This window comes from Sceloporus occidentalis, unplaced genomic scaffold (genome assembly GCF_023333645.1).
Source record: "Sceloporus occidentalis isolate IW3139 unplaced genomic scaffold, rSceOcc1.0.p SCAF_5, whole genome shotgun sequence".
Taxonomy (NCBI): Eukaryota; Metazoa; Chordata; class Lepidosauria; order Squamata; family Phrynosomatidae; genus Sceloporus; species Sceloporus occidentalis.
The window spans coordinates 107848334-107874902 of record NW_028316985.1 but is presented as its reverse complement, the minus strand read 5'-3'; the positions used below and the strand labels follow the sequence as shown (position 1 = coordinate 107874902).

General features: G+C 40.0%; 1 protein-coding gene across 3 annotated transcripts in view; it reads right to left on the bottom strand.

The window, feature by feature from the left end:
* Positions 1-25931, bottom strand: part of STIM2 (stromal interaction molecule 2) — a 79813-nt gene extending 53882 nt beyond the window's left edge. For 2 of the 3 annotated variants that reach the window (XM_089525064.1, XM_089525065.1), the window contains exon 1: positions 25677-25931. In XM_089525064.1, the coding sequence (XP_089381190.1) occupies positions 25677-25908 (232 nt within the window). In that variant the 5' untranslated portion in view covers positions 25909-25931. Of the gene's footprint in view, positions 1-3129; positions 3152-25676 lie in introns of those variants that run through there. The other variant, XM_089525067.1, reaches the window with a different exon arrangement.
* Positions 25932-26569: the final 638 nt, after the last annotated feature.

Here is a 26569-nt window from a genome sequence, read left to right as displayed (position 1 = left end):
GGGAAATTAATGTTATGGTCCTATAGTTGCTAAAGTCTTTCGTGTCTCTTTTTTTTGTAGATGGGGATTATATTGATTGTTTCCAGTCTGTTGGACAGTTTTGTTTTCCATAATTGTTGGCATGTTTTAGTTGCATTGATTCTGTCTGTATGGATTGTAGCAATTCAAGTGGAACTACTACATGGAGCCTACAATGTTGTTTTTATGGCCTCCCAGGGGTCGAAAATATAAAATATGTGGAGGGTTGTTTTTTTTAATTGCTTGGAAATGCTCTGTAGGGGGTTGGATGACATTTCTAAGACAGTGCAGAGAAAATTATTTGGGAGAGGCAAGAGCAGATGTGATGAAGGATATAGCCCTCCAAGGTCTCCCGGGGAAGTAATACAGCCCTCTAGCCTTCCACAATTGTCCCGGGGAAGTAATACAGCCCTCTAGCCTTCCACAATTGTCCAACCTGATGTAAATCAATTTCATTCCGGTTTCAGGCCTGGTTATGGGACAGAGATGAGTTTGGTAGAGTGAATCTCTCCAAGCTTTGCCCATTGGATTCCAGCCCCCACACAAGGAAACCCATCTGCCCTTGCATCAATTCTGAGGGCTTGTGTCTTGTACTGGGCCATACAGACAGAACAGAAATGCTGCTGGTGTATCATTCATGTTGCTGCTCAGCAACCTCCCAGCCTAAGCAGGCTGAGGTAATCTGAGATATGATGTTGAAAATCCACAGGGCTGGGGTGTTAGGGCACTTCAACATCAATTGTTCTTATGGAGCCAGTTGAGGAATTCATGGATACCACAATGACCATGTCACTGTCTCAGTACATCAGTAGTCCAACACAAGAGGCAGGATATAACCTTGGATCTGGTATTCACTCGTGGGTGGATGGAAGAAGGAGGAGGAGGAGAAATTTTTCTTTCCCACCTCTCCTCGAGGCTTGAGGATGATCTGATTTTAGAAGCATTTCAACAACCCCACTGCCATGATCAAATTATTTCCTCTTGTAATGCTAACATGGCATGGTAACAGGAAAATGCATTCATTCAAAGACATTGTAGAGTCTTACAAGAAAAGAACAAACAGTACAAGATCTGAATATTGGCAAGGCCATGCTGCCGCCTGCTTGTTTCCCAAAAAAATTAGCTTTTTGAAAGAAGATTCCTTTCCCTTAGTAAAATTTCCACTGACCAAAGAAAAGTGAATCAATAAACCTTATATCTCACTCTAGCAGAGAGCTGCTTTTTAAAACATTCTGCTTTTGTACAACAGAATTATCTTAAGTAGAGCTAGTGTTGTGTAATGGTCTGAGCATGGACTTCAACTCTGGGGACCAGGGTGCAAATGCCCACTTTGGGACTAGTTTGAAAAAGAAGTTATATTAGAAAAGAGCAAACAGGCTTTAGTTCTGGTCACTCCACTATTAATCAATGCTCAATTAGTTTGAAGTCCTGAGGAGCACTTTACACTCTTTATTCTACTTATTAGAGTCCTTCCTTACTTTAAAATTAACCAAAAAAATGGCATTGCAAGAATTTCACCACCATTTTACTATTACAACAATTTATAATTTATTTCCAATACGTGTATTCTTATGATACAACAGAACCTGTTATTCTTATTAAATACTGTTACAGCACATCTGAAGTTTTCTACATGACAATGATACCATCACAGACACATCCGTCTTTCTATTAGTGCATATCTTCTTCCTGTTACAGTACACAGTTTCATTTATAAGCTTATTTTTATCAAAGCAGATAAAAGTTTAAGATGCAGTTACCAGCCACTGAGCAGGTTTTTAGGGGGAAAATTAAGACAGTTTGATCATAGTAAGCATTTATATTTATATTTCGGGAAGACTTGTTTAAATTTGAAGACAGTGCATGGGAATTTTAATGTACAGAATTACCTGCCTTCTCTTCACAATCCTGTTAAAAAATCTCCAAGCGCATTACTACAATGGCTTTGAAATACAGTGACATAAGCATTCCAGTGAACATCTGAATATCAGCATCTGCCCTGAGATTTTACAATTTAAACATTACAGTAAATCACTCAATCTTATGTTTGGGAACATTAATTTCTGCTTTTTGCCATGCATCAAGTGAACATTAAAGTCACTCATAAATTTTCTTCCTCCTTGTTTTTTTAGACTACCATTGTTTAACTATTGTTTTTAACCAGGCTGTAGGTACACACATAGCTTCAGTACAGTCATCGGCCAGCCTATACACTTATAAAACAAACATATATAAAATAAGCAGGTTTTAAAAAGTGATTACAAGTAGATGGTGAAACACAATGTTTTGCCACTTCTAAATAATTTCATTGATAGAAGCTTTAAAAAAGGACAGAATAATATTTATCAGACCTATAAACCTATAAGGAGTGGGTGGCTTTGTAGTACAGACAAAAAAAATGCTGTAATTCCCAGCATCACTTAAAATCTATGCCCTAACTTCCTGAACAACTACATCCCAGATCCTTTGCTTGGCTATCTCTTTGGGTCTCAAAAATGCAAAGCTGTGGAGGAAAACCCAAATGGCTGTAGTTTTTCTTCAACAGCTCTCACCAACCTGAAGGAAAAATTATCCAGCATGATAAAGGGGGTTAGTCCAAGTGTGTTAAATTTTAGTTTGAACCAACAGTTAATTATATGGACTCACATGTGTATTTTTAGGGCAATCATCCAAGCTTCCACTACAAGTAAGGCACTGAGAATGCAGCATGGGACACGGAAGACATTTCTCAGGAATTTAGACTGTCTTGCTTCCAGGAGCAAAAGTCTTGGTATAAACACAGCTAGGAGCCATATAATATTTTAGCTAACTTACCCTTGGAATGTTTTTTTTTATCCCAAATACTATATATGAGCTTCCTTTTTGAAAAATAATCTAAAATAGAATTAACTAATCTTTTATTATTCCCAGTAACATATGCAGTGTGCACTCTTCACAACTCAAATGACTGTAATGTTACACTTAAGTGTGTGTGTGTGCATGCGCTAACCTGTTCTGTATCTAAACCACTGTGTTAGCTAGACCTTTCAGAGAAAACAAGAATTATTTCTTGTTTCTTAATAATTAATTATAAGTTGCACTCAGTACAATATGCTGAGAGAACATACTCACCTAAAATCTCCTTATGATAAAGGCAAGAGTAGCTCCCACTGAACCAAAGGGGGTTACTTCTGAGTAGATTTACATAGAATGGCACTGTAAATATTACTATTTTTGTACTGTTTTGTATTGCATTTTTAAAAATTTGTTTCAAATTTGCTGTTTGCTGCCTTGAGTCCCTGGAGTGGGAGAAAGGTGGGGTATAAGTTAATAAAATAACAATAACAATAATAATAATATTTTTAACCCTACCTTTCAAATAAATATTATCAGATTTATAATTATCCACAACTCATTAAGCAACAATGTATTTTAATGCTAAAGAAGCCACTGGTCATTCAAAGTAAATTTAAGCTCAAACTGCTACATATGAGGCTTCATACAATGATTTCATAGATTTACTATGCTACTAAACATTACTTTTTACTAGGTACACATAAAAAAGCACAAATCTTGAAAAACCTTTAATATCTAAATCACAGGACTTAATCACCATCACATAAAACTTGCAGAAGTTAAGATTTAGCAAGTGAAGTATAAAAAGGCATTGTTTTGTTTTTCAAATGCCTCAGCTTCTTTATTATTGAAGAAAGATTTAAGAAAATGAAACTTACGGCACTGGCATCTAAATTCCTTTTTATAATCCAGAACACATGCCCCAATCTTTTGACTCCCTCCAAAAAGTATTCATTAGCAACTTGAAGACTGATCAGAGAGTGTTTCTCCCTTCAAGAGCTGTTTCTAAGTTCTAATAATAATAATAATAATAATAATAAGAGAGTGAAAGGGAGAGGAGTTTAAAAAATGGCAATTAAATCAGCCTTGTGTTTGTACGGCAGTTTTTAAGCTCCTGGGCCTGATAGGCTTTCTATTAAGACAAAAAAGGGAAAGTAAAAAATGCTGGTTGTACAGAGAACCCAATATTTCTATCAAAGTTATTATGCCATTGACAAAACTTGAAACATCTACATAAGTGATGGCAAACCTGTGGCACGCATGCCAGAGGTGGCACTCAGAGCACTCTCTGTGGGCAAATGTGCCATCACCCCAGCACAGAATTTGCCAGAGTTTTATTACTAGAAAGCCAGATGGACATGGCACTTTGCAATTAATAAGTGGGTTTTGGGTTGAAGTTTGGGCACTCGGCCTCTAAAAGGTTCACCATCACTGATCATGGTTGAAAACAGGATAGATACAAAACAAGGTTACATATAGACACGGGTGAGCTTACTAATATCCACCTTGGAAGAGATCCAAAATACTGGGAATGGGAGGAGGGCTAGCCCATGATCTGGAAAAATGATCTCTCTCAGCATTTTAATTCTCCCCCTATTGCACTTGTTAGGAACCTGTGTGCTATGGCACTGGTCCACTCCCATAAAGAGACAGAAGCTGTAGCAATAGCAGCTACATTTCTATACCACTTCATACTAAACTAAGCAGGCTCTAAGTGGTTTACAACATATAAGCTAATTGCCCCCAACAAGCTGGGTATTCATTTTACTGACCTTGGAAGGATGCAAGGCTGAGTTGATCCTGAGCCTCTGGCTGGTATCAAACTCACAACCAAGCAGGGCATGTGAGGGCTGCAGTAGCACCTCTAGTCATTGTACTGAACTAAATATTCAGTATCCACAAGCAGAGTGTTTGAAATCCCTGCTCTTATTCTCAACAATCACCTAAAAAGCTCACTTTCCAGGAAGTCCAAGATGAGGACAAAAATAAGGGGGGGAAATGCTGGTAAGTCAGACGTTTCCTTTATATCTTGAATTGAAAAAGGAGCAGTTTCCCAACGTACACAAAAACAGTGACATAAATTCTTCACAACTCATCACTAATTAGAAGAATTAGTACATTACAATGTTATGAAGTATAGTAAGGTTGTAGAAGTACTTTTCTCTTAGTCTTTTATACTACTTTTCTCTTACTCTTGTGTGTTTATTTTTTTGTTTGTTGCAAAATATAACTGTATTGAAGTGTATACGGAGCCAAGATTTATTGTGAAAGCCTTTACGGTGTTCTGTTGTGTACAAGCCATACAGAAAGAAAACATGGTATTCCAGATGGAACAAAGTTACAATGAGTTCACTCCAATTCAATCTTTATTTACACTTAATAGACCCGGTGAGATATGCTACCTTAAAACCATATAAAATAGAAAAGTTACAAAAAGATACGAGCAGTTTACATAAAATTAAATAATCAGATTGGGTTACAACACTAGAGATTATTATTGATTATATAATTATAGATCTAGGGTATATTGCCATTGGTCAAAACCCTTTTTGATCATTCATTTTCTAATTTTAATAGCTACAGACAAAAAAAATTGCAACAGATAGGGTAATGTTCATCCATTTGTCTTGCAACAACATTCTGATATAAAACATTTCAGAACAGTCCAGCTTACAGCTCAATAAGGGGGCAATCAGCTGTTTATGGCTCTGGTTATAAAAGACAAATGAAAACAAAGTATGTGACAGTGTTTCAACTACTTGCCATCCACAAGGGCAAAATCTAGCAGACATGGGTAGCCCAGCATACCTATCAAAAAGTAAGTTTGAACGGAAAACATTGCATCTCGCTTTAGTGAACAAGATGTGATACGTTGGAACAGTTAAATTTTTAAGGTAGGAAGGCAAACAGAAATAATGCATAATGAGTGTTTAGGGCACTGGGAGAGCAAGATGTAATAGAATTGGTCCTGAGACTGCAAAAAGCAATGTTCCAGAGTCTTTGCCTCAGCGATTTTATTGCCATCTCGTGGCCTGAGTTTAAAAGCAGGGATTCAGAAAGACCAATGGAGGCTGCTTTATGAGCAACATGTTTAGTCCACCTACTATTTGAAGCACGGAGCCCAACCAAACCAACACCTGGCTTAAAGACAAATACTCTGAGTCAAAGTTTAAACGCAAGTAGCCAAGCTTTAGTAGAAAGAGGATGTTTCTCCTGTTTCTAATAAAAGAACTGAGTTGGAGACAAATCGAGGAACACATAGAAGATCTCATAGAAACTTTGCTTGAAGACTATCTTCCATCCCCTTCCAAAAGAGGAATTTTTCCTCTGGCCAAATTGCTTTGAAACCACTTCTTAAAACTAAAACTTTTTTCAGTGTCCTGTTGCCTTTCTTAGCATGTAATACAAATAAACTGTGTATGGTTTACACAGTTATGAAATTACACAGTTATGTGTATGAAATTATTCAATAGATCTCTATGCAGGCTAGCAAAGTGCTCAATTGTATAAACAAGTAAAGAATGAATCCCATTGTGGGAGAAAGGCAAGATATAAATTCTAGAAATAAATAAATAAATGTTGTCGTGGACAGAGAATTCTGTCAGGAATCATGACCTTCATTTCTTCCTCTTAGGATTGCCAAAGCCATGTAAAAGTGTTGTTGCCTCCGCTTCCACCACATAAAGATAAGCATCTAAATTTGTCTCACTCACTACCAGTGTCTCTTTCACACTAAACAATTTTTGCAGTGGAATTCTGGGATCTGTAACTTTGTGAGGCATTTAAAATTCCCCTCTACGGAGCTCCAGTGATTAACTGAATTGCAAATTCTAGGTCCTGTAGAACATAACTATAGCAGTTAAAGTTTATCAAACAGCTATATTTTAAATATTGTTGTAATGACACCCAGATCTATCATCTTTTTAAACACAGCAGTCATTCATTTTCTTCACATTTTCAGATTGTTAGCCAAGGATGGAGAATCTCTTCTAGCCTAAAGACTACATTTAGCTTCAGATAAAATCTTGGGCACAAGAAAAAACAATCAGATCCAAAATAGCAGCATATTTCAACTTCACATACTTTCTGCCAACAATCAACTCTTCGGAGAGGCATTTCAACCTTTCAAATTGGGGAAAAACTTATAGCCAGGAAAACACCAAATCTTCATGAGGAAGGGACTGTGGCTATTTTGAGGATTCCAGGGGAGTAGACAGAAAAAAATTCAGGGGACATAAGTGTACAGAGAGAAATGCAAATGCAGAAACTGACAGGATAAAACCCTGGGCATTTCAAGGGTACATTCTGAAAACATGAAAGCAACTTCTGCAAAAGAATCTAACACTCAGTGGCATTACCTAACTATATGCCCATTAGGTCTTTTATTCCCTTCCTGCTATCTACAATGATGACTTAACACTAATTTGACAGAGTAAATGGACCTGTAAAGCATTAATTCACCAATCTGGGGGCTCTTTACAAGTTATATTATGCAGGTTCATATGCAGATACACAAGCAAAGCTTTGCATACTCCAAACATTAGCAGAACATAAGGCTATCCCTGCGGGATCAGATCAAAGACACAGCTTGTCCAACATCTTGCTTCCCTCATGTGTCCAAAATGTGGAGAGAGATTTATAAAATTATGCCTGGCATGGAACAAATACATAGTGAGATTTTTTTCTCTCCTCCTTCCAGAATACCAACACTCTAGGTGACCCAATGCAAATGACTGGCATGCTGTACATAAGGAACACATGAACTTCCAAGGCCATACTGCAGGCCCCAGGCTCCCCCATAACACTGGAGGCTGAAAACCGAGAGAAAGCCAGCCTGCTTTCAATGTTTTGATATGTCTATTATTGTTTTTATTTACTCATTTATATCCCGTCTTGTTGAGAGTCAACATGGCATAGTGGTTTGAGCACTGGACTAGGACTCTGGAGACCAGAGTTCAAATCTCTGCTCAGCTGTGAAAACCCATTGAGTGACCTTCAGCAAATCTCACTCTCTCAGAATCAGAGGAAGGCAAAGATCCTCTGAACAAACCTTTCTAAGAAAAACATGTGATGGGGTTGCCTTAGGGCCACCATAAGTTGACAATGATTTGAAGGAACACAACAACAACATCATGTCTTTCCCCCAATAGCCCAGGAGATTCAGAAAAACGAAAACAAATGCAGTTATAAGCTATATTAGCAGTAAGGAAACAGGAAACCCAAGAAATGTAGTTAAATCAAACATTTTGTGCCTCTTTGAATGGTGCTTAGTGGTCTTCCACCAAATTTCAGTGGGATAGCACCAGCAGTAAGGAAAGGCAAAAATGAACTCCTGGGCCCACCCTTACTATGGATTCAGAACAGGGAACAGAAAGTACTTCTTCTTCACTACATATATAATTATGAGGTAGGGTGACACAAAATGTAGTGACTGCATTTAGTTTAAACAGCTCTAAGGGAAGATTAAGCATATTCAAGACAAAACATAAAGCTATAAGCCATAATGTCTAAATGGACTCTCCATGTCCAGAGGCAGGATGTTATTAAATACCAGTTGGTGGCAGCTGAAATGCAAGGAGAGCTGCTGCCTTCATATCAAGCTCAGAAGCTTCTCAGAGATATGTAATTGCTGCTTTCATAAGAACCATACTGAACTAGATGGGCCTTTAATCTGACTAAGCAGGGATGCTCAAACATGCATTGTCTTTTAAATGTGGCCAATAATGTACCAGTTTGAAATATTTGCATAAAGTAGCCTGTTTCATATTATATTATAAATTCCATAAAATAAGTAAACATCAACTTGCAGAATGTAGCTAAAAATTTTGTACAGAAGCTGCTCTACATGAAATAACTGCAAATAATGAAATAAAAATCTCAACAAAAATAGTTTGTCGTAACAGGAATGAATTTCCTGTTCGCTTAAGAAAGCTGCCTGTAGTTAGGTAACTAAAAGGCAGGTAACACCAAAATCCAAACAACAGCTGTTAAAAAAAAGGGGGGTGATTTGTTTCTCTTATGAAACTTATACCCAATAACTGGGTAAAGATTAATCAAATTACGAGACAACGAGTTTAGCTGTTATCAAAATCTGTCCTTTTTATGTGGCCTCAAAACAAAAATTGGATGCAGTACAATTAATAACTTAGATAAAATCTTATTTACCTAACCTTAACTAGAGTATTTTAGATTATATTTTTAAGAACACCTAGATTACAAAATGTACTCAAATGAGAAAGAAAATGACATAGTCAAAAGGTATGAGATCCCTGACCTGTGGCTGAATGTAAAATACCGTAATTTCAGCTATGCCTGCAAGGATGATAATTTCATAATGTTTAGTTTATGATTTTTTTGTAAAGCCACCAAAACATGGATGAGAGTACTCTTTATTTTAAAAAAAGAAGGCTGAACAAGGTATTTATTAAGAGTTGCCATACAGCTTCCTGGCCCTCAAACTTATATAAGGAGACAATATCTGTCCACTAGAGACATGCAAGCAACAAGCCATTTTCCTGAAGTTTAAGCCGCAGTGAAATCATTTGTATGGAATTTACTGTCAATATGACCATAGTCCAACCCCCTGCCATGCAGGAACTTTCAATCAAAGCATCCCTGGCAAATGGTCATCCAACATCTGCTTAAAGACCTCCAAGGAAGGAAACCCCACCACATGCGAAGGGAGTGTGTTTCACTGTCAAACAGCCCTTACTGTCAGGAAGTTCCTCCTAATGTTTAGGTGGAATCTCTTTTCCTGTAGCTTGCTTCCATTATTCCAGGTCCTGTTCTCTGGAGCAGCAGAAAACAAGCTTGCTCCTTCCTCAATATGATATCCCTTCCAGTATTTAAACAGGGCTATCATATCACCTCTTAACCTTCTCTTCTCCAGGCTAAACATCCCCAGCTCCCTAAGTAATTCCTCATAGAGCATGGTTTCCGGACCCTTCACCATTTTAGTCACCCTGCTTTGACATGCTCCACTTTCTCAACATCTTTTTTGAGTTGTGGTGCCCAGAACTGGACATGGTATTCCAGGTGAGGCATGACCAAAGCAGAATAGAGTGACACTATTACTTCCCCTGATCTCGACACTATATTTCTATTGATGCAGCCTAAAATCACATTTTAGCTGCCACATCACACTGTTGACTCATATTCAACTTGTGGTCTACTTGGACGCCTAGATCCCTTTCACATATAGTCTCCTTAAGCCAGGTGGCTTTCAAGGCTGGCACCCATCTTTCTATGGGTTTTCCAAGCTATGCGGCCATGTTCTAGAAGAATGTATTCCTGACATTCTGTCTGCATCTGTGGCTGGTATCATCAGAGGATGGTGGCATGGAAGTGTGTGGGGTATATAGTTACTTGTGTGACCCATGGTTGGGAAGAAGTGGTTTACATGTTAATCTATGTGACTCAGTTCATGCAAATGAACACCACCCAGGGTCAGGGGGTTTCCCAGAAGACAATGGATTGCTAATTAGACACACATCCACCTTGCATATCCTCCCACCCTGAGGCCTTGCAATTCAACAACAGACAAACACACAGATTAACATGTAAATCACTTTCTCCCAACCAAGGGTCACACAAATAAATAAATAAATACAGACACACACACACACCATACACTAACTTGCAATATTTTTAAAAGAATATAAAAATATTGTCACTGCAGCTTCTAAAAAATTAAGATGACCCCTGAATCTCTAACATCTCTCAGATAACACTGGGGAACAAAATGAAACTTTAAGTATGGTCTTAACATACTTCCACTTGTAAATGCCATTCCAGTGCACATATATGTCTCCATAGAAAAATAAGAATCATCAGAGCAAGTCAAATGTCTCTACTGAGGAGAGAAATCTATGAACCTTGTCTTACAGAGCTATGAATTTTGTACTGTATGAATAATCTCCCATGCCATGCAATACAATTCAAAGCAGAGATGAAGAGATCTGGGCTAACAGGCAACTGTTCAACTCTTGTTCAGGATAAATTAAAATTCCTCCCAAGCAATTCATTATCCATTAAGTTTCATGAGCATGAAAATTCATTATTTCTGTGGATCTATAAGGCTGCAGTAATCAGCATTTCCAATTCAACTCAATAATTCTAATTTCCCATTAACAGCAGCTGATCCCTTCAGAAAGCATGCTAACAGAAAGAAACCAGATAGAAGCAGATTTAACATGAACTCAAAAGCCAAAGCATCATGATTAAATTAGGACACATGGTGAAAAAAAGACTGAAAAGAATTTGAATCCTTCATCTCTGAGAAAGAAAAGAAAAATATAAAAATCACTTCACAAATCATTTTGAAGTTTGGACACTCAACTGCACACATGCACACTCAACTGTACCTCTTCTGCAACATCTGAAAAGTATCTGTCTGTCTGAAGACATGTGGTAATTGTATTCCCAAATTCTGAACTTATCAAGGTTACCAAAGGCATGATCAGCAGACTGTGGACTTGCCGATAGTCTGTATGCCAACCTTGGCCCCATTCTCTTCTTTAACAGGTCTACCTGGAAACACATTGCTATTACCAGTGGTTACTGGTGGCTCCCATGTTAGTGGGGCTGTAAATTATTATTATTCATTCTTGATTTTGGTCTGAACTTTTAAAAAAAGGCATTGAAGTGCTAAGCCTATTTTGAAGATAGGGTTCATCACCTTTTAAACATTCAGCTCTTTTAAACTGGCCCAAGATGTGATTCAAAGTGGACACACGGGTGCTCTCCTTTTGCAGCCATCAATCAGTACTGCTTGATCTCAAAGGGATTGTCTGTGTACCCAAAGCTTGAATAGCTCTTGGATGATTTTACCAATTCAAATGTGTGCAGAATGCCAACAAGTTTCTACTTTGTGTCCTTTCTGCTACATTTCTGAAGTTCCAGTTACTATGGAAATGATGTCTGTGATGCAAGTAGGCATGAGCATTCCCCACTGTAAACAATTGGCTCTTACATAATGTCTGAAACACATATTTGTAATATGCAGTAATTTCAGGGGTCAAGTTTCTTGTGTTGACTACATACAAATTAATATGCTTTACTGTCTGTGGTTAATGTAAATGCAGAAATACTGCAGTTAGCGCAATATAAAAGTATATAACAGTTATGTAATAAATGTAACCATTGTAGGTGTCACACAGCTTGGTTTCCTTAGCAACGAACACTTCAGAATGATAACTGAATTTAAAGAGAATGAGCGACAGCTCGTTATGTAACTGATGGAGTCCTGACACATCCCTAAATTTTCATTTTGGTGAAACAAGTTATTAAGAGTTCCGAATTAACAGGTCCCTTTGCCCCAAGTGATTACTTTTATGATTATGGGAATAATATACAGAGAACACATACAGTTAAATATTCTGGGTTTTTCTTCTTCTCACTTAAAAATATACATGCTAGTTACTACTGCTGCACATTCTATTATTTTTCATATCTGATACCATCACAATGTTAAGATTACTCCAAGAACAATTTCCAACTCGGCTCACAAAATTATTACTGTTCATTAGATTGCAGTAGTCTTGGAGAGAAATTCATACTGGCCTTGTATCTGCTCGGTCTTCTGTAGCTTATGGACCACACGCAGCCCCAAACTCCCCCATCTGTGGCCCACATATCCCCCCCCCCATACTTGCAGTTCCTGCCAGTTCCTCAGTGTCCTTCCCAAAACATCTTGTCTCAATCAGCCATTTGTCAGCTCCCAGAAGTCCAAGAAGTAAGCATGGCATATTAAGAGTTTGCAGATGGACCTTCCTTGCTCATGGGAGGAGATGGAAGCCACAAAGTATGCATCACCTACCCCTCCAAGGAGGATCCACTGAGGATCTGAAGGTGGCAAAATTGGTCTTCAAACAATCCAACATGCCCATCCCTAGTCTAGCCAAACTATGGAACAAAAGACAGTTATTACTGACACAGAAACCACAGCCACTACCAGTTTTCACTCCTGCTACACAGATCCCTAATTTACGGAGGCATCCAGCATATATGATCAAGAACAGAGAGGTTGAGATCACAAGCCAGAGATTAATTTTATCTACAACTCTACCTAAACGTAATCCTCAACTTTGTTCATGTACGTACTTTCCTCACTTCCTTTACTCTCCACCTACTCAGGACCTTGTGTGCTTTCACCAAATACAAGAAACAGATATGAGAGGCACACAAAGCCAGCCAGTCTTTATCTTTTCAGGAATGAAGATTAGCTATTACTTCTTTGTCCCAAAATGGACAAATATAAATCACTTCAAGATGTAATCTGATGCCTGCTACACTTATCACTTGACCAAACCATTCGTCTGCAATATCATGATACGGAGTCTGAATTGCAGATCCCAACACCTGGCCCAGATCGTTCTGTCTCTTTCTTTCTGTGCCACATAGCCTGATGGAAATCTCTGGAGAATTCACAAGCCTGCACTCTTTTGCGACATTTTGCTTGGTCCTGCTGAAGGCATTGCCCTTTATTTCTCTCCCTACCCACGCTTTTTCCCCACCACTCTAGTAAATATTATAACCAGACTTTTTGAAAAATGTCTGAGTTATCAGTAAGACTGGAGAATGGAAATTTTGAGATTTTAGCCAGGGGAGGGGAAGCATTTATGTTTTATGAAGTCTGTTTTTTGCTTATAGTTTGATTTATGCTGGAACATGCCATGAGTTTTTGGAATACAGAAGTATAGCAATTCAGGAAGAATAAATAGCATCCCTCCCCAACCAAAACAGCTTTGGGTAAGGATTTGCAAGAACCTTCACTAAACAAAAAAGAGCTGTTGACAATATTCACTAAATATTGATTTGCATATGATGACATCCTCATCCACAATACATGGAGAAAAATTTGGTTCTAGTTTCCATTTCCAGCCTTAATGCTGAAAGCTCTTCACACTGGCATTTCAAAGCAATGTACTGTGAACATGCACATATCCATTTATATAGGCATGCTCCAAAGAGGGAGCCTAAACAATGGCACTTTACCACCCCTCCACCAAATCTAGATTGTATGATCCATACTGTTATCTAGCAAGTAGAACTGCACTTCTAAGGAGCCATACAGTTACTTTATAATATATATATATATATATACACACACACACACACACACACACACACACACTATTAGATAGTTTAGATAAAGGTAGTATGACCCAATGAATTTTAATCTACATGAAGCTATGATTTAGCATGATTATCAAAGCAGAAACAAGCCACATCAACCTTTGGGCTCACATTCCCCTCTTCTCCAAGTGGCCAAGACAAAGAGTCTGGATTGGAATCTTTTGGTTTTCCTTAACTGCAGTTTCCTATCTTGCTTGGAGTACTAACACTACAGGAATCCTGCAGGACCTTTGAGACAGAGAAAAAAGTTTGTTGGAGAAGCTGTTGTAGACTCAGTGTACTTCATCTGTTGAAGTAGACAGAGTTCTCCGCACAGTCTGAAGGAAATGGCCCTAACCCATTTCAGAACTCATTTGTGTAAACATTTCCTGCAATGGCTGGATCGGCAGAAAAATGGCCCCAAGATATCCCTGATTGCTCTGGTTCAAGCTGGAAAGAGCAAAATATTGCATTGCCATATAGATGCAGAGATGGGCCATGGGGCCAGGCAGCTGCCAGTGCCATTGCTGGCCATTACTTATTATTTTTGTCACCTGCTTGTGAATTAATTGCACAAGGGCACAAATGGTTAGTGGCACCATCGGCAGATTGCACACCTCGTAATGCAAAATGACAAGCACATCATATTACCAACAACAAAATAGATTTAATAAAAATACTAACAAACTAGTCAGTCTAACTGGTCACAGGGGGAAGGGGAAGAAAAGGACTATTTTAATTTTGGCCCCTACCTACTGTCATGTTGTGCAGGTTTGGTCTAAACATATTATCTGAAGCTAGCCTCTTCAAGTTTGGAGAACATCTGCCCCCAGTGTTGCTGGGCTGCAAGATCTACAATTCTCTGCTAGCAATGGTGAGAGGTAACTGGGAATTACATTCCAACATTATAGGATCAGGGATGTCATGCTGGCCAATAATGCCCCCTCCTGCCAAAGATTTCATTGAGTGACATGTCAAGGACTCCAAAGAAAAGAACAACTACATATGATCTCCATCCAGGTCATCATGGTGCTGGAAAATTACTGTTTAAAAATGCTATATTCAGTACAGAACTGTTCTATTTACTATCTCCAATTCAAGAGTGCCAACACAAAGCAACCCTAAAATAATGAAGAAGAAGAAGAAGAAGAAGAAGAAGAAGAAGAAGAAGAAGAAGAAGAAGCAGCAGCAGCAGCAGCAGCAGCAGCAGCAGCAGCAGCAGCAGCATCTATACCACATCCTCTAGGAAATACACCAAACCTATGAAAGACTGCAAAAATGGCAAGGCAAAGCATTTCTTATTCACCTGTTTCAGGAGTTTTGGTGGGTGCTGCATGACATTCTAGATCCATTGATCCCTGGAAAATCCCAAGCCCCCCTTTTTTTAAAACAAACAAACTGGTGTGATCATTTTTCTTTCCTCAAACTGAAAATTCCAAGGCCTATAGATGTTGTGGGGGGGGGCACCTTGAAGTAGCAAAACACACAGAGACATATGACTGATTGAAAGTGAAATTTGGCCACCCAAAATGTCATTCAGATCATTGTCACATATGCTGGTATAGCTTGGCAAGGGTCCAGAGGTGCTTAAAATTGTCTTCAAAACCTTGGACCACACCCACTTAGCAAATAATAATCTATTTGCTAAGATTTAAAAAAAAAAACATGTAGCCTTCTTATACTGAGATGCTATATAGTATACTGCATACAGTGCTGGACTCAAACAAGAAAGAAAAGCTCAAATACTAGCTTAATCCTAAAACTCATTGAGTGGCCTTTGGCATGTTGCTTACATAAAAGGAATACTGTTAAAAGGCCAACATACTTTAGAGATTTGTTTAGAGAAATAAAGAATAAGCAGCACTCTCCAGACACCATCTTGAACAAGCTAACAGAAGAACGGGACATAAATGACACCAAAGAAATGAAGAAATCTCCCTAATATATAAATAAAATATATAAGATATATAAATAAGATGGGTGCTCATTTTTGAAAAGGCTCCTTGTTCCCACTCCCATAAAGTTGGTGAATATCAAAGTTTTCACAGAAAAGCCAGAGTAGATCAACACGCTTTTGCAAATATTAAAGGAAGGTATGATTTTGGCACCATCACCCCATTCCACAGCTCTTAAATCCAGAAAAGGATTCCTCCACAGCTGAAGCTACAATCCTGTATACACTCACTAGGGAGTTAACAACACTGAAACCAATGGCCAGAATCTGACTGATGTCTTATGCTTGTCTAAGGTCCCCAACAAAAGTAGTTTCTGCCTGATGCAGAACATCCGTATTAATTTCAAGGGCACAGAACTGGAGTTACACATGGTTTTGTGAATGTAACACAAGCATGCAATGAGAATGTGGATCTCCATGAGCATTCAGATACACGTTTGGTGTGCAATCAATTCCACAACATTGCCACTCAACACAAGGCCGGCATTCCTGTGCTGCTGCAGCTGGATACCACTCTCTCTCTGCCTGTTGTTGCCACTAAATATTTGCACAAGTCTGTGCAAGGGAAACAACGAAAGACAGCTGGTAGCATGCATGCCAATATGGTGAGAAATATGCCCCAGGCTTTAGTCTAAACTTTGCAAATTATCCAAGGTGTTGAACTCTATCCCTAAAATGTGTGCAGGCCTTTGGACAGCTCCTTTAAACCTCAGACTAAAATCTGGAACAGATTTGCTACTCTACTGATAAGAAAGAGAGTAGAGCAACATCAAGAGTACCATGTCCCTGAATGCTGAATGAAAAGTCCTGTGGAAACAAAACATGCAGACTTGCATCGGGAACAGGTAGGATCTTAAACCCTGGCAGCAAATTTCTTTGCTTTCAAGAAGACCTACTTCTTCCATGCATATTTAGAATTACTGCCAGGTTGTCAAAGGAATACAAGGCAATCTGGACTATGATAAAGGATGCTTTCTTCCCAGTACCTTCATGGCCAGGCAACACAAAGCATACTTATATTTTACTTATATTTATACTTACATATGCACAGATTCAAATATCTTCTCAAATATTTGTTTTAAACACCAATCTATTTACACACACACACCCTGCTTTAGACAATATCCTCCTACGTGCCCAGTTAGCAGTAAATTTAATAGATTTCAGTGGGACTTGCTCCCAGGTAATGGCTCTCTCCAGCCCTCCTTCACTTCAGTGAGAAAAGGGTCTGTAATTTCTTCCAGTGACTCAATGAGAGGTCCTGCCCTCACTCTCCCCTCATGACCTGGTTTTAGGAAGTAGCTGTGGCAAAGACCTATGGATCCTGCCAAAATGTTGCAATGTCAGATTCAGATCATTTTACAGAATGAGTCTACTGACCATTTTCAAACAATTGCAAATAATAAAAAGTGCAATGACATATACTACAACTGAGTTACAATAATTCTGCAATTAAATGCTTAGGGTCTGATTTTCCAGAAGCATCAGCAAAGGATCTTCCCCCATGCCAATAAGCCACTGCCCCCACCTCCAGTTTGACCCAAAGCAGCAGCACTTTTGTATTTGCAACACTCCCCCTCATACCAGTGTGAGACATATACTTCATAACAGTGTGTTTGTTTGCATGATTCCAAGCTAGAAAGGGTGGTTCCCATGAAAAAATAACAAAATCATCAACACACCCCCTGGTGTAGGATCAAAGCTGAGACTAAACTGTGGTGCAGGCTACACATAAATAAGATTTTAAAAAAAACAGGTTAAAGGGAAAGAATCAGACTATAACACAATCTTTTTATCTCAAATTTAACCTATTATAGCAGAAAGAAATGAGGCTTTGACACTGAAGACAATAAATGTCATCTATCCTTCATAATACCCTAGAAGACAGTATCAGCATTCAAAATGACCCTAACAGATTAGGAAGCTGAGCCAAAATTAACAAGATAAATTTCAACAGAGAGAAATGTAAACTACTTCACTTAAGCAAAGAAAATGAAATGAACAGATATAGAATGGGGAAAACTTGGCTTGACAACACACATGTGAAAGGGATCTAGGAGTCATAGTAGATCACATGAGTCAACACTGTGATGCTGCAACTAAAAAAGCTTTTTAACAATTACCAGTTTGGTAGATGAAGGGAATGCTGTGGGTGTAGCATATCTTGATTTCAGTAACGCCTTCAACAAAGCCCCCCACAATATTCTGGCACGTATAATAGTAAAATGTGGGCTAGAAAATGCAACTATTAGGTGGATTTGTAAACTGATTGACCCACCAAACCCAAAGGGTACTCAGTAATGTCTCATCTTCATCCTGGAGAGAAGTGAATAACAAGTGCCACAAGGTTCTGTCCTGGGCCCAGTGCTATTATTATTATTATTATTATTATTATTATTATTATTATTATTATTATTAACCTTTATTTATAAAGCACTGTAAATTTACACAGCACTGTACATACAATCTTTTAAATTGGACGGTTCCCTGCCCTCAGGCTTACAATCTAAAAAGATACGACACAAAGGGAGTGGTGGTGGGGAAGGGGCCTCTCTATTAGGATAATACATATAAAATACATAGCAATACAGGAAATGATTCAATAAAACAGGCAACAGGCAACAAAAGAACATCAAATAGCAAGTGACCGTTATGCAATGCCTGGGAACGCTGCCCTGAACAGGATGGTCTTCAACTCCGTTTTGAAGCTGGTTAAAGAAGTGATGGCTCTTGCTCGTGGGGGAAGAAGGTTCCAGGAGTGAGGGGCAGCAAGTGAAAAGGGGCGAATCCGAGATGGGGCAGAGGAAATCCTGGGCTGGGACAGCCGACCCTGACTACCAGAACGGAGGGCTCAAGTGGGAAGGTGAGGAGAAAGAAGGTCTGATAAGTAAGGAGGGCCAACCCATGGAGGACTTTAATCATCAACAGCAGGAGCTTATACTGAATGCGGAAAGGGAGGGGGAGCCAGTGAAGGGATGCCAAGACAGGAGAGATATGGTCACAGCGGTGGGTGGATGTGATAATGCTGGACAGAAATTAAAGGACGGAGGTGAGAAATAGGAAGCCCAGCCAGGAGGACGTTACGGTAATCAAGTCGTGAGACCACTAGGGCATGGACCAGAATCTTGGCAGTAGAGGCGGAGAGATATGGTCGGATTTTGGCAATGTTGTATAAAAAGAATCTACAAGCCTTGGCTGTGGTCTGGATCTGAGGGATACACAACAGAGAAGAATCAAAGATAAAACCAAGACTGCGGGCTTGTTGGACTGGTTGAATAGAAATGTTGTCCACAGAGACAGAAAAGGAGTGTTGAAGGGTGGACTTAGGAGGAAAGACAAGAAGCTCCGTCTTGGACATGTTGAGCTTCAAACGCCGATGGCGCATCCACTGCGAGACAGCTGTGAGGCAAGACAAGACTTGCTGTTCAAGCCTTGGAGAAAGGTCAGGGGTGGAAAGATACAGCTGGGTGTCATCGGCATACAGATGGTAGGAAAAACCAAAAGAGCTGATGAATTTTCCTAAGGACAGTGTGTAGAGAGAAAACAGAAGGGGACCCAGAACAGAGCCCTGGGGAACTCCAACAGATAAGGGAACAGAGGATGAAGGCTGACCACCTGCAACTACTGCAAAAGATCTGCCAGACAAGTAAGATCTAAACCAGTCAAGAACAGAGTCTGAGAACCCAAGGTCAGAAAGTATATCAACTAGAAGACAGTGATCAACGGTGTCAAAGATTGCAGACAGATCAAGAAGGATGAGAACAGAGTAAAGGCCATTAGCCTTGGCCTGTAAAAGGTCATTCGAGATCTTAGTGAGAGCTGTCTCTGTGGAATGCCTTGGGCGGAAACCAGACTGAAAGGGATCGAGAATGGAGTTGGCTTCAAGAAACTCAAGACAGCGAGAATAAACAACCCGTTCCAAAACTTATTCAATATCTTTGTCAATGACCTGAATGACAGAATAGAGGGCATGCTTATAAATTTACAGATGACACCAAATTAGGAGGAGTAGCTAATACCTCAGAGAAGAGGATCAAAATACAAAATGACCTTAATAGATCTGGACCAAAATTAACAAAATGAATTTCAGCATGGAGAAATGTAAGGTACTACACTTAGGAAGAGAAAATAAAATGTACAGATATAGGATAGGTAAGACCTGGCTTGACAACAGTATTAGCAATAGCAAGTACATTTCTATACCACTTATCATTGCAGTTAAGCACTCCCTAAGAGGTTTACAAAGTGTAAGCTAATTGCTCCCAACAATCTGGGTACTCCTTTTAGCGACCTCGGAAGGAGTCGAGCTTGAGCCCTTTCGCTGGTATTGAACTTGCAACCTTATGGATTGTGAGTGAGTGGCTGCAGTACAGGCATTAACCATTGTGCCACCAGGGCGCAGTACATAGTACATGTGAAAGCAATCTAGGAGTCATAGAGGTTAAGCAGACAGGGCAGAAGGAGTTGGCAGAGGCCGCTCCAATCACCACGGGACCATGGCAACCAGTCCCGAGGAAGGCCGCTGCCGTGGTGTCAAACAGGCCGCGAAAAGGAAAGGTAAGAAACCGCTCCTTTTGCGGACATGTTTGGGCCACATTGGGCAACCTCTGCATAATCCAGGGATGTGCCTCATGTGCACACCCCACCATCGGATTGGCCTGATGGCAGCCTTTTTGTCATACTGAAGATGGATCCAGCTTGTTTTCTGCTATTCCAGAGATTAGGACACAGGACAATGGGTGCATATTACAGGAAAATAAATTCCTCCTCAACATTAGGAAGGACTTCCTAACAGTAAGAGCTGTTCGACAGTGAAACACACTCCCTCAAAGTGTGGTGAAGTCTCCCTCTTCGGAGGTGTTCAAACAGAGGCTAGATGGCCATCTGTTGGGAGTGCTTTGATTGTGTATTCCTGCATGGCAGGGGTTGGACTGTATGGCCCCTGAGGTCTCTTCCAACTCTATGATTCTATGAACATCAGGTGTCAACATAGGGCCCACACAGATTGGCCTCCACCCTGAATATTTAAATATTCCCAAATTCCAGACTTTCTCTTTAAAATGTCTCTGGGGTAAAATATAAAAATAAGAGAAAATACACAAGGAAATAAAGGAAAATATGCCCATTCATTTTTAAAGAAACTGGACTACTACGACCTTTAAAGAGATCTTAGCCAATAAATGTAACAGTACTTGTTTCCGACATTTAATAAACCAGAGTTAGCCATATAGACAAAGAGTTTAGAGCGACACACCCACTGGCTGAAAAAATATCTTCCTTGTTCATTTTTAACCTGATGGGAGGAGGGTTTTCCTGATGGAAAGCGTCAGAGAAACCAATTCAGCAATCCAAGATTTTAGACTGAACAAGCAGTGTGTCTCTGCCAAGAAAGCACCAAAGACAGAAGTTACTGATCTTTTATAACTCTGATCTTCTATCCAAAGATTAGGAGATTTTTCTCCAAGTTTGTATGCAGGCAAAACCCATCACTTTTAGGCCATAATACAGAAACCACAGCTGCATCTGAGGCAGCATGAGTCATTGCCCACTATGCAAAGTAGGTCAATGTATCTATTTTCCTAGGCAGAGAGGGGGCATTACAGTAGTGTATGATAGCCATTTTATTTCCCATCAGCATGTAAGGATTGAGAGCTAGACAATGAAGAAAATGAAAACGAAGAAAGCAGACAGAAAGAAAATCTACTCATATGATATGAGATGCTGGAGAAGGGTATTAAGGATACCACGGGAGGCCAAAAAGACAAACAAATAGGTCCTAAAACAGATCATGCCTGAACTCTCCCTAGAAGCCAAGATGGCTAAATCAAGGCTTCTGTACTTTGGCCACTTCAAGAGAAGAAATGATTTCATAAGCAAAGACAGTGGTTATTTGTTAAGAGAAAAGTGTTCCTCTTTCTCATTTTATGGATTTGTACTTTTTAGCTTGCAAAAGTGACAAGTGCTAAATCTGTTTAACTGTTTAGACACCAACTGTGTTGACTACAGTATGTTGATACTCTACCTTAATCTTATACTTTTTGATTTACTATCATGCTTGAAGTGGAGAACTGACTGTCGGCACAGAATTATATCCAGTGTCCTTAGACCAAGCAACATGTTGGGGGGGAAAGTAAAGTAAAACAATTGGTTGGGTTTCAATATGAGTACTGTATATGCCCTCTCACACTAAATGCATGCAGATACCCATGGCTACAACATAGTTATTCGGTTTCACCATGTTCATTAATCTTCCACCAGAAAAACCTACATTCCATCTTCCTATTTGCGACACTAGAATAGCGGAGTCTATTTCCTGGGGGGAAATTCCACTGCCTTCCAGCAAGTCTTCCTGTTGATAATATATTATCAGCCTTTCATAGGACTGTTTATTTAATCCCAACTTCCTTTTCTCTGCTTAGGTTTTCACTAATGTGCTAAACAGTGTCTGTTGCCTTCTTGCACGGCACAAGACCCAGGAACAAGCTAAAGGAATAAACCAGTTAGGAACAATCCTGACAGCAGCTCAAAATTTAGCAAGCCTCCACAATCACACAGAACCATAAAACACAGAAAAATACATCTTCTCTCCTGTGGGCTAATGATGAGTCGGAAGCCTGGGATTGCCAAGGAAGCCATAGACACCGGCTTCAATTTCCGCATAGCTGCTCCTTCTAAGTAGGCATTCAAACACACACATATCCAGCCCCCATTGCCAGGAAGAGCAGGGACAGAAAGACTTTCCTCTTGATGGATTTGCGGGGGGGGGGGGGGAGACATGTGGGATGTTTGAAAATACAGTGTTATGGAACAGAGTGCACAAAACACTCACCAAAAAAGCCTCCTATTTTGCAAATTAAAGCTTAGGCTGCTTAATGCAATGCTTAATGCAGATTAGAATCCTCCACTCATGAACACGCACTGAAAGTTTGGGACGGCTGAATCCGCACTCAGAAATAACTCAGTTTGACATCACTTTAACTGCCACGGCTCAATGCTAAAGGTTTCTGGAATTGTAGTTTGTTGTGGTACCAGAGCAGAGCATCTCCTGACAGGCCTGCTTCTCAGCAAGCGATGTGGCCCCACAGCCCCTGGGTAACATGTGAAAGGGCCCCAAGGAGAGGTGACATGAAAGAAAAGGGCATCCGAATGTGGAACTCAGATGCCACAACAAACTACAATTCCCAGAATTCTATAGCAATGAACCGTGGTAGTTAAAGTGGTGTCAAGCCGGATTACTTCTGCAGTGCGGACAGGTCCAACGCTGTCTACCTTTCAACCTACAGACCGTAAGAGGAAAGTTTACCAACCAACCTCTGTGAAGTGTTTTCTGAAAGGACTACCGTATATACTTGACTACAATTCAACCTCATGTATAAGACGAGGGCAAGTTTTAGGGCCAAAATGATCCATGGATAAGTCGAGGATAAAATCTAGGGGCATGTAACAAAGGATCTAATGGATGATGCAAAGGAAAACAATGCCAAAGGCCTTACAAAACTCTAGCAGGCAGAACTGTGCTCAAGATAAAGAATGAATGAGATAATGGGGGGAAGGAGTGATTGCAGGACAGATTACAATTTTGCCTTTCACTGGGGGATGACTCTTTTCTTTTTCTTTAATAAGAGTTAAAGTACAGTACTTACACTTCCTATATTGAGCCGTGGATAAGTCGACTCAGGTTATTTGGATCAATTTTTGACTAAAATTTCTAGACTTAGGCATGGGTATATACACTCGTCCCTCCACATTGGCTGGGGTTAGGGGCAAAAGAGCCTTGCAAATATGTAAAAAGCCGCAAATAACAAAAACGCCACGTTTTTACCTGAGAGGACACCTCTCTGGGAACCTCTGAACAGATGAGATCTGTCACATTACCACCTTAAACAGCTTCAAAAAAAGCTGCTAAGACGGACCTCTTCCAGCAGGCCTTTCCCGAATCGATAACTGACCGTCAAATGAGTTGAACCTGTTATTCCCTGATTTCTGCTTCAGCCATTGTTGATTTATTTATTATTTTAAGGTATTTTTTAATCTGTAAACTGTTTAATTGTATTTTGGGGGGGGTGGATTATTGAGATACAGGATTGTATATTTTAACGTGTAAGCTGCCCCAGTTGCGTTGCACAGAGGCGGGATATAAATAAATGTTATTATTATTATCATCATCTCTAGGTCCTCCAGCACAACTCTGTGGTCAACGTCTGACGGACACTGACCACAGAACTGCACTGGAGGAGCTACAAATGCCTAGCGCAGTGTCCTCTCTAGGAATCTCTAGGTCTTTCAGTGCGACTTTTGGTTAAGTTTGACTAGAGAGTTGCACACTGGAAGACCTAGCTGTTCCTAGAGAGAACACATTAATCGAATAATTGAAGCCGCGAATATTGAAGCCACAAATAGGGAGGGGTGAGCGTAAATAAACATCAGAGCATTTCCATTTATCTATTTAATTATTCTGTTTGTTTGTTTGTTTACTGTGTTTATGCCCTGCTCTTCAGCCCCAAAGGCTCTCAGAGCAGCATTACAGATACCCTGTTTCCCCGAAAATAAGACATACCCATAAAATAAGCCGTAGCAGGACTTCTAAGCATCTGCACAATATAAGCCATACCCCAAAAATAGGACATAGCAATAGGCAGGAAGGGGAAGATTGGGGCCAATGGTCCTAAAGGAAATGGAGTCGCAAGAAACTCAGGATGGAAGTCCAGGTTTGGAGAGTTATGACGACGTTCCTCAAGAAGACGACTTAACGATATATATATATATATATATATATATATATACACAGTATATATAAAATACATATATATATATATATATATATATATACAGTATATATAAAATATAATATAATATATATATATAATAAACTTAATTATATATATATATATATAGTATATATGATAAAATATAATATAATATTATATTTAATAAAATATAATAATATTATATATAATTTTAATTTTATATATATATAATTTGATATATAGTATATATGATAAAATATATTATATTTAATAAAATATAATAGTATTATATATATATAATTTTAATTATATATATATAATTTGATATATAGTATATATGATAAAATATATAATATTATATATATATAATAAAATATAATATTATATATATAATAAATTTAATTATATAAATATATAATTTGATATATAGTATATATGATAAAATAATATAATGTAATAAATTTAATTATATATATATATATATATATAATTTGATATATAGTATATATGATAAAATAATATAATGTAATATATATATATATATATATATATAATAAAATACAATAATAACTATAAGAAAACGGTGTGTCTTCTGGAGGAAAAACAAAGGTAAGGCAGTGTCTTATTTTTTGGAGGGGGAAGGCGGCAGAGTCAGTCTCCCCATCTCAAAGAGAGCTAGGACCCAGAAGGCGGAGGGGAATCCAAGCCTCCTCCTCCTCCATCAGAGCCACCTGGGGGATAGCACTCCTTCCCATTCACACACAACGAGGGTCCCTTTTCCCTTTCTTTCCCTGGGGCCCTTTCACACGTGACACACCATGACCCGCATCCCGAGACACGTGTCAGCCAGGCGCCTCTTTTCCCCACGTCCCTGGAAGAAGCGCCCAGCGGGGACCAAACACGGCTCTCTTCTCCCCCCCATTGACACGCGTAACGTGTGAACGGACCCTAAGAGAGACCCGTGTCAGGAGCCAAGCTTAGCCGGGGAGGCGGCTGAGGAGGCTTACCTGTCCCCAGGGACGACGACGACGACGACGTCCCGCCGCTGCTTCCTCTCCGGGCGCCGTCTCTTGCAGCAGTCGTCGTCGTCGCCGCCGCCTCGCAGCGCCCGGGAGCCGAGGAGGAGGAAGCGGCGGAGGAGGCAGCATCCGCCTCAGGCATGGGCAGCAAGAGCAGGAGCAGCAGGAAGAGCCCCTCCGCCCGCGCCCCGTTCCTCCTGCAGCGGCCGAGGCTCATCATCTGCCCGAAGGAAGGAAGGAAGGAAGGAGGCAGAGAGAGAGAAGGAGGCAGAGAGAGAGGACTGTTGCCGTTCTTGCCTCGCCTCCAGCGCCGCTTTAGCTCCTGATGCTCAGGCCCCGCCCCCTAGGTGCCCACGCGCCGGTGACGTCAGAGGCGACGCGGATGCGGCGGCCCTTGCTCCTGCTGCTGCTGCTGCTGCTGCTGCTCTTCTTGTCGCCGGGCGCGACGGCACTGCGCATGCGCACACAGGCCACGTAGTCCCCATACACCGGTATGGAGTCTGATAGGGTAAAGTAGGTATCCCTCCCCTCCTTTTCAGTTGATCTGAACGAGCATGCGCAGTGGCGGCGGACGAAGCTGCCTTTTTCGCCTCACCGGTATGGATAGGGTAAAGTAGGTGGGAGCATGCGCAGTAGCGGCAAACGAAGCTGCTTCTTTGCCCTCATAGCCTTAAATTGGTTGTCAGGGTCCAAGAAGGGAAGGAAAGGGAGGGAAGGAAGGAAGGAGGCAAAAGGGGGCGTGGCTAAGTCCACATCTGGAGGACAACAAATAAAGAGAGTAAAGCAAGGGAGGAGGAAGTCTCCTCAGGCGCTCTCTATCTCTGGCCCTCCCTAAAAGAGGCTCTCCTCTGCTGCCACGTCGAACGGAGGAGGAGGAGGAG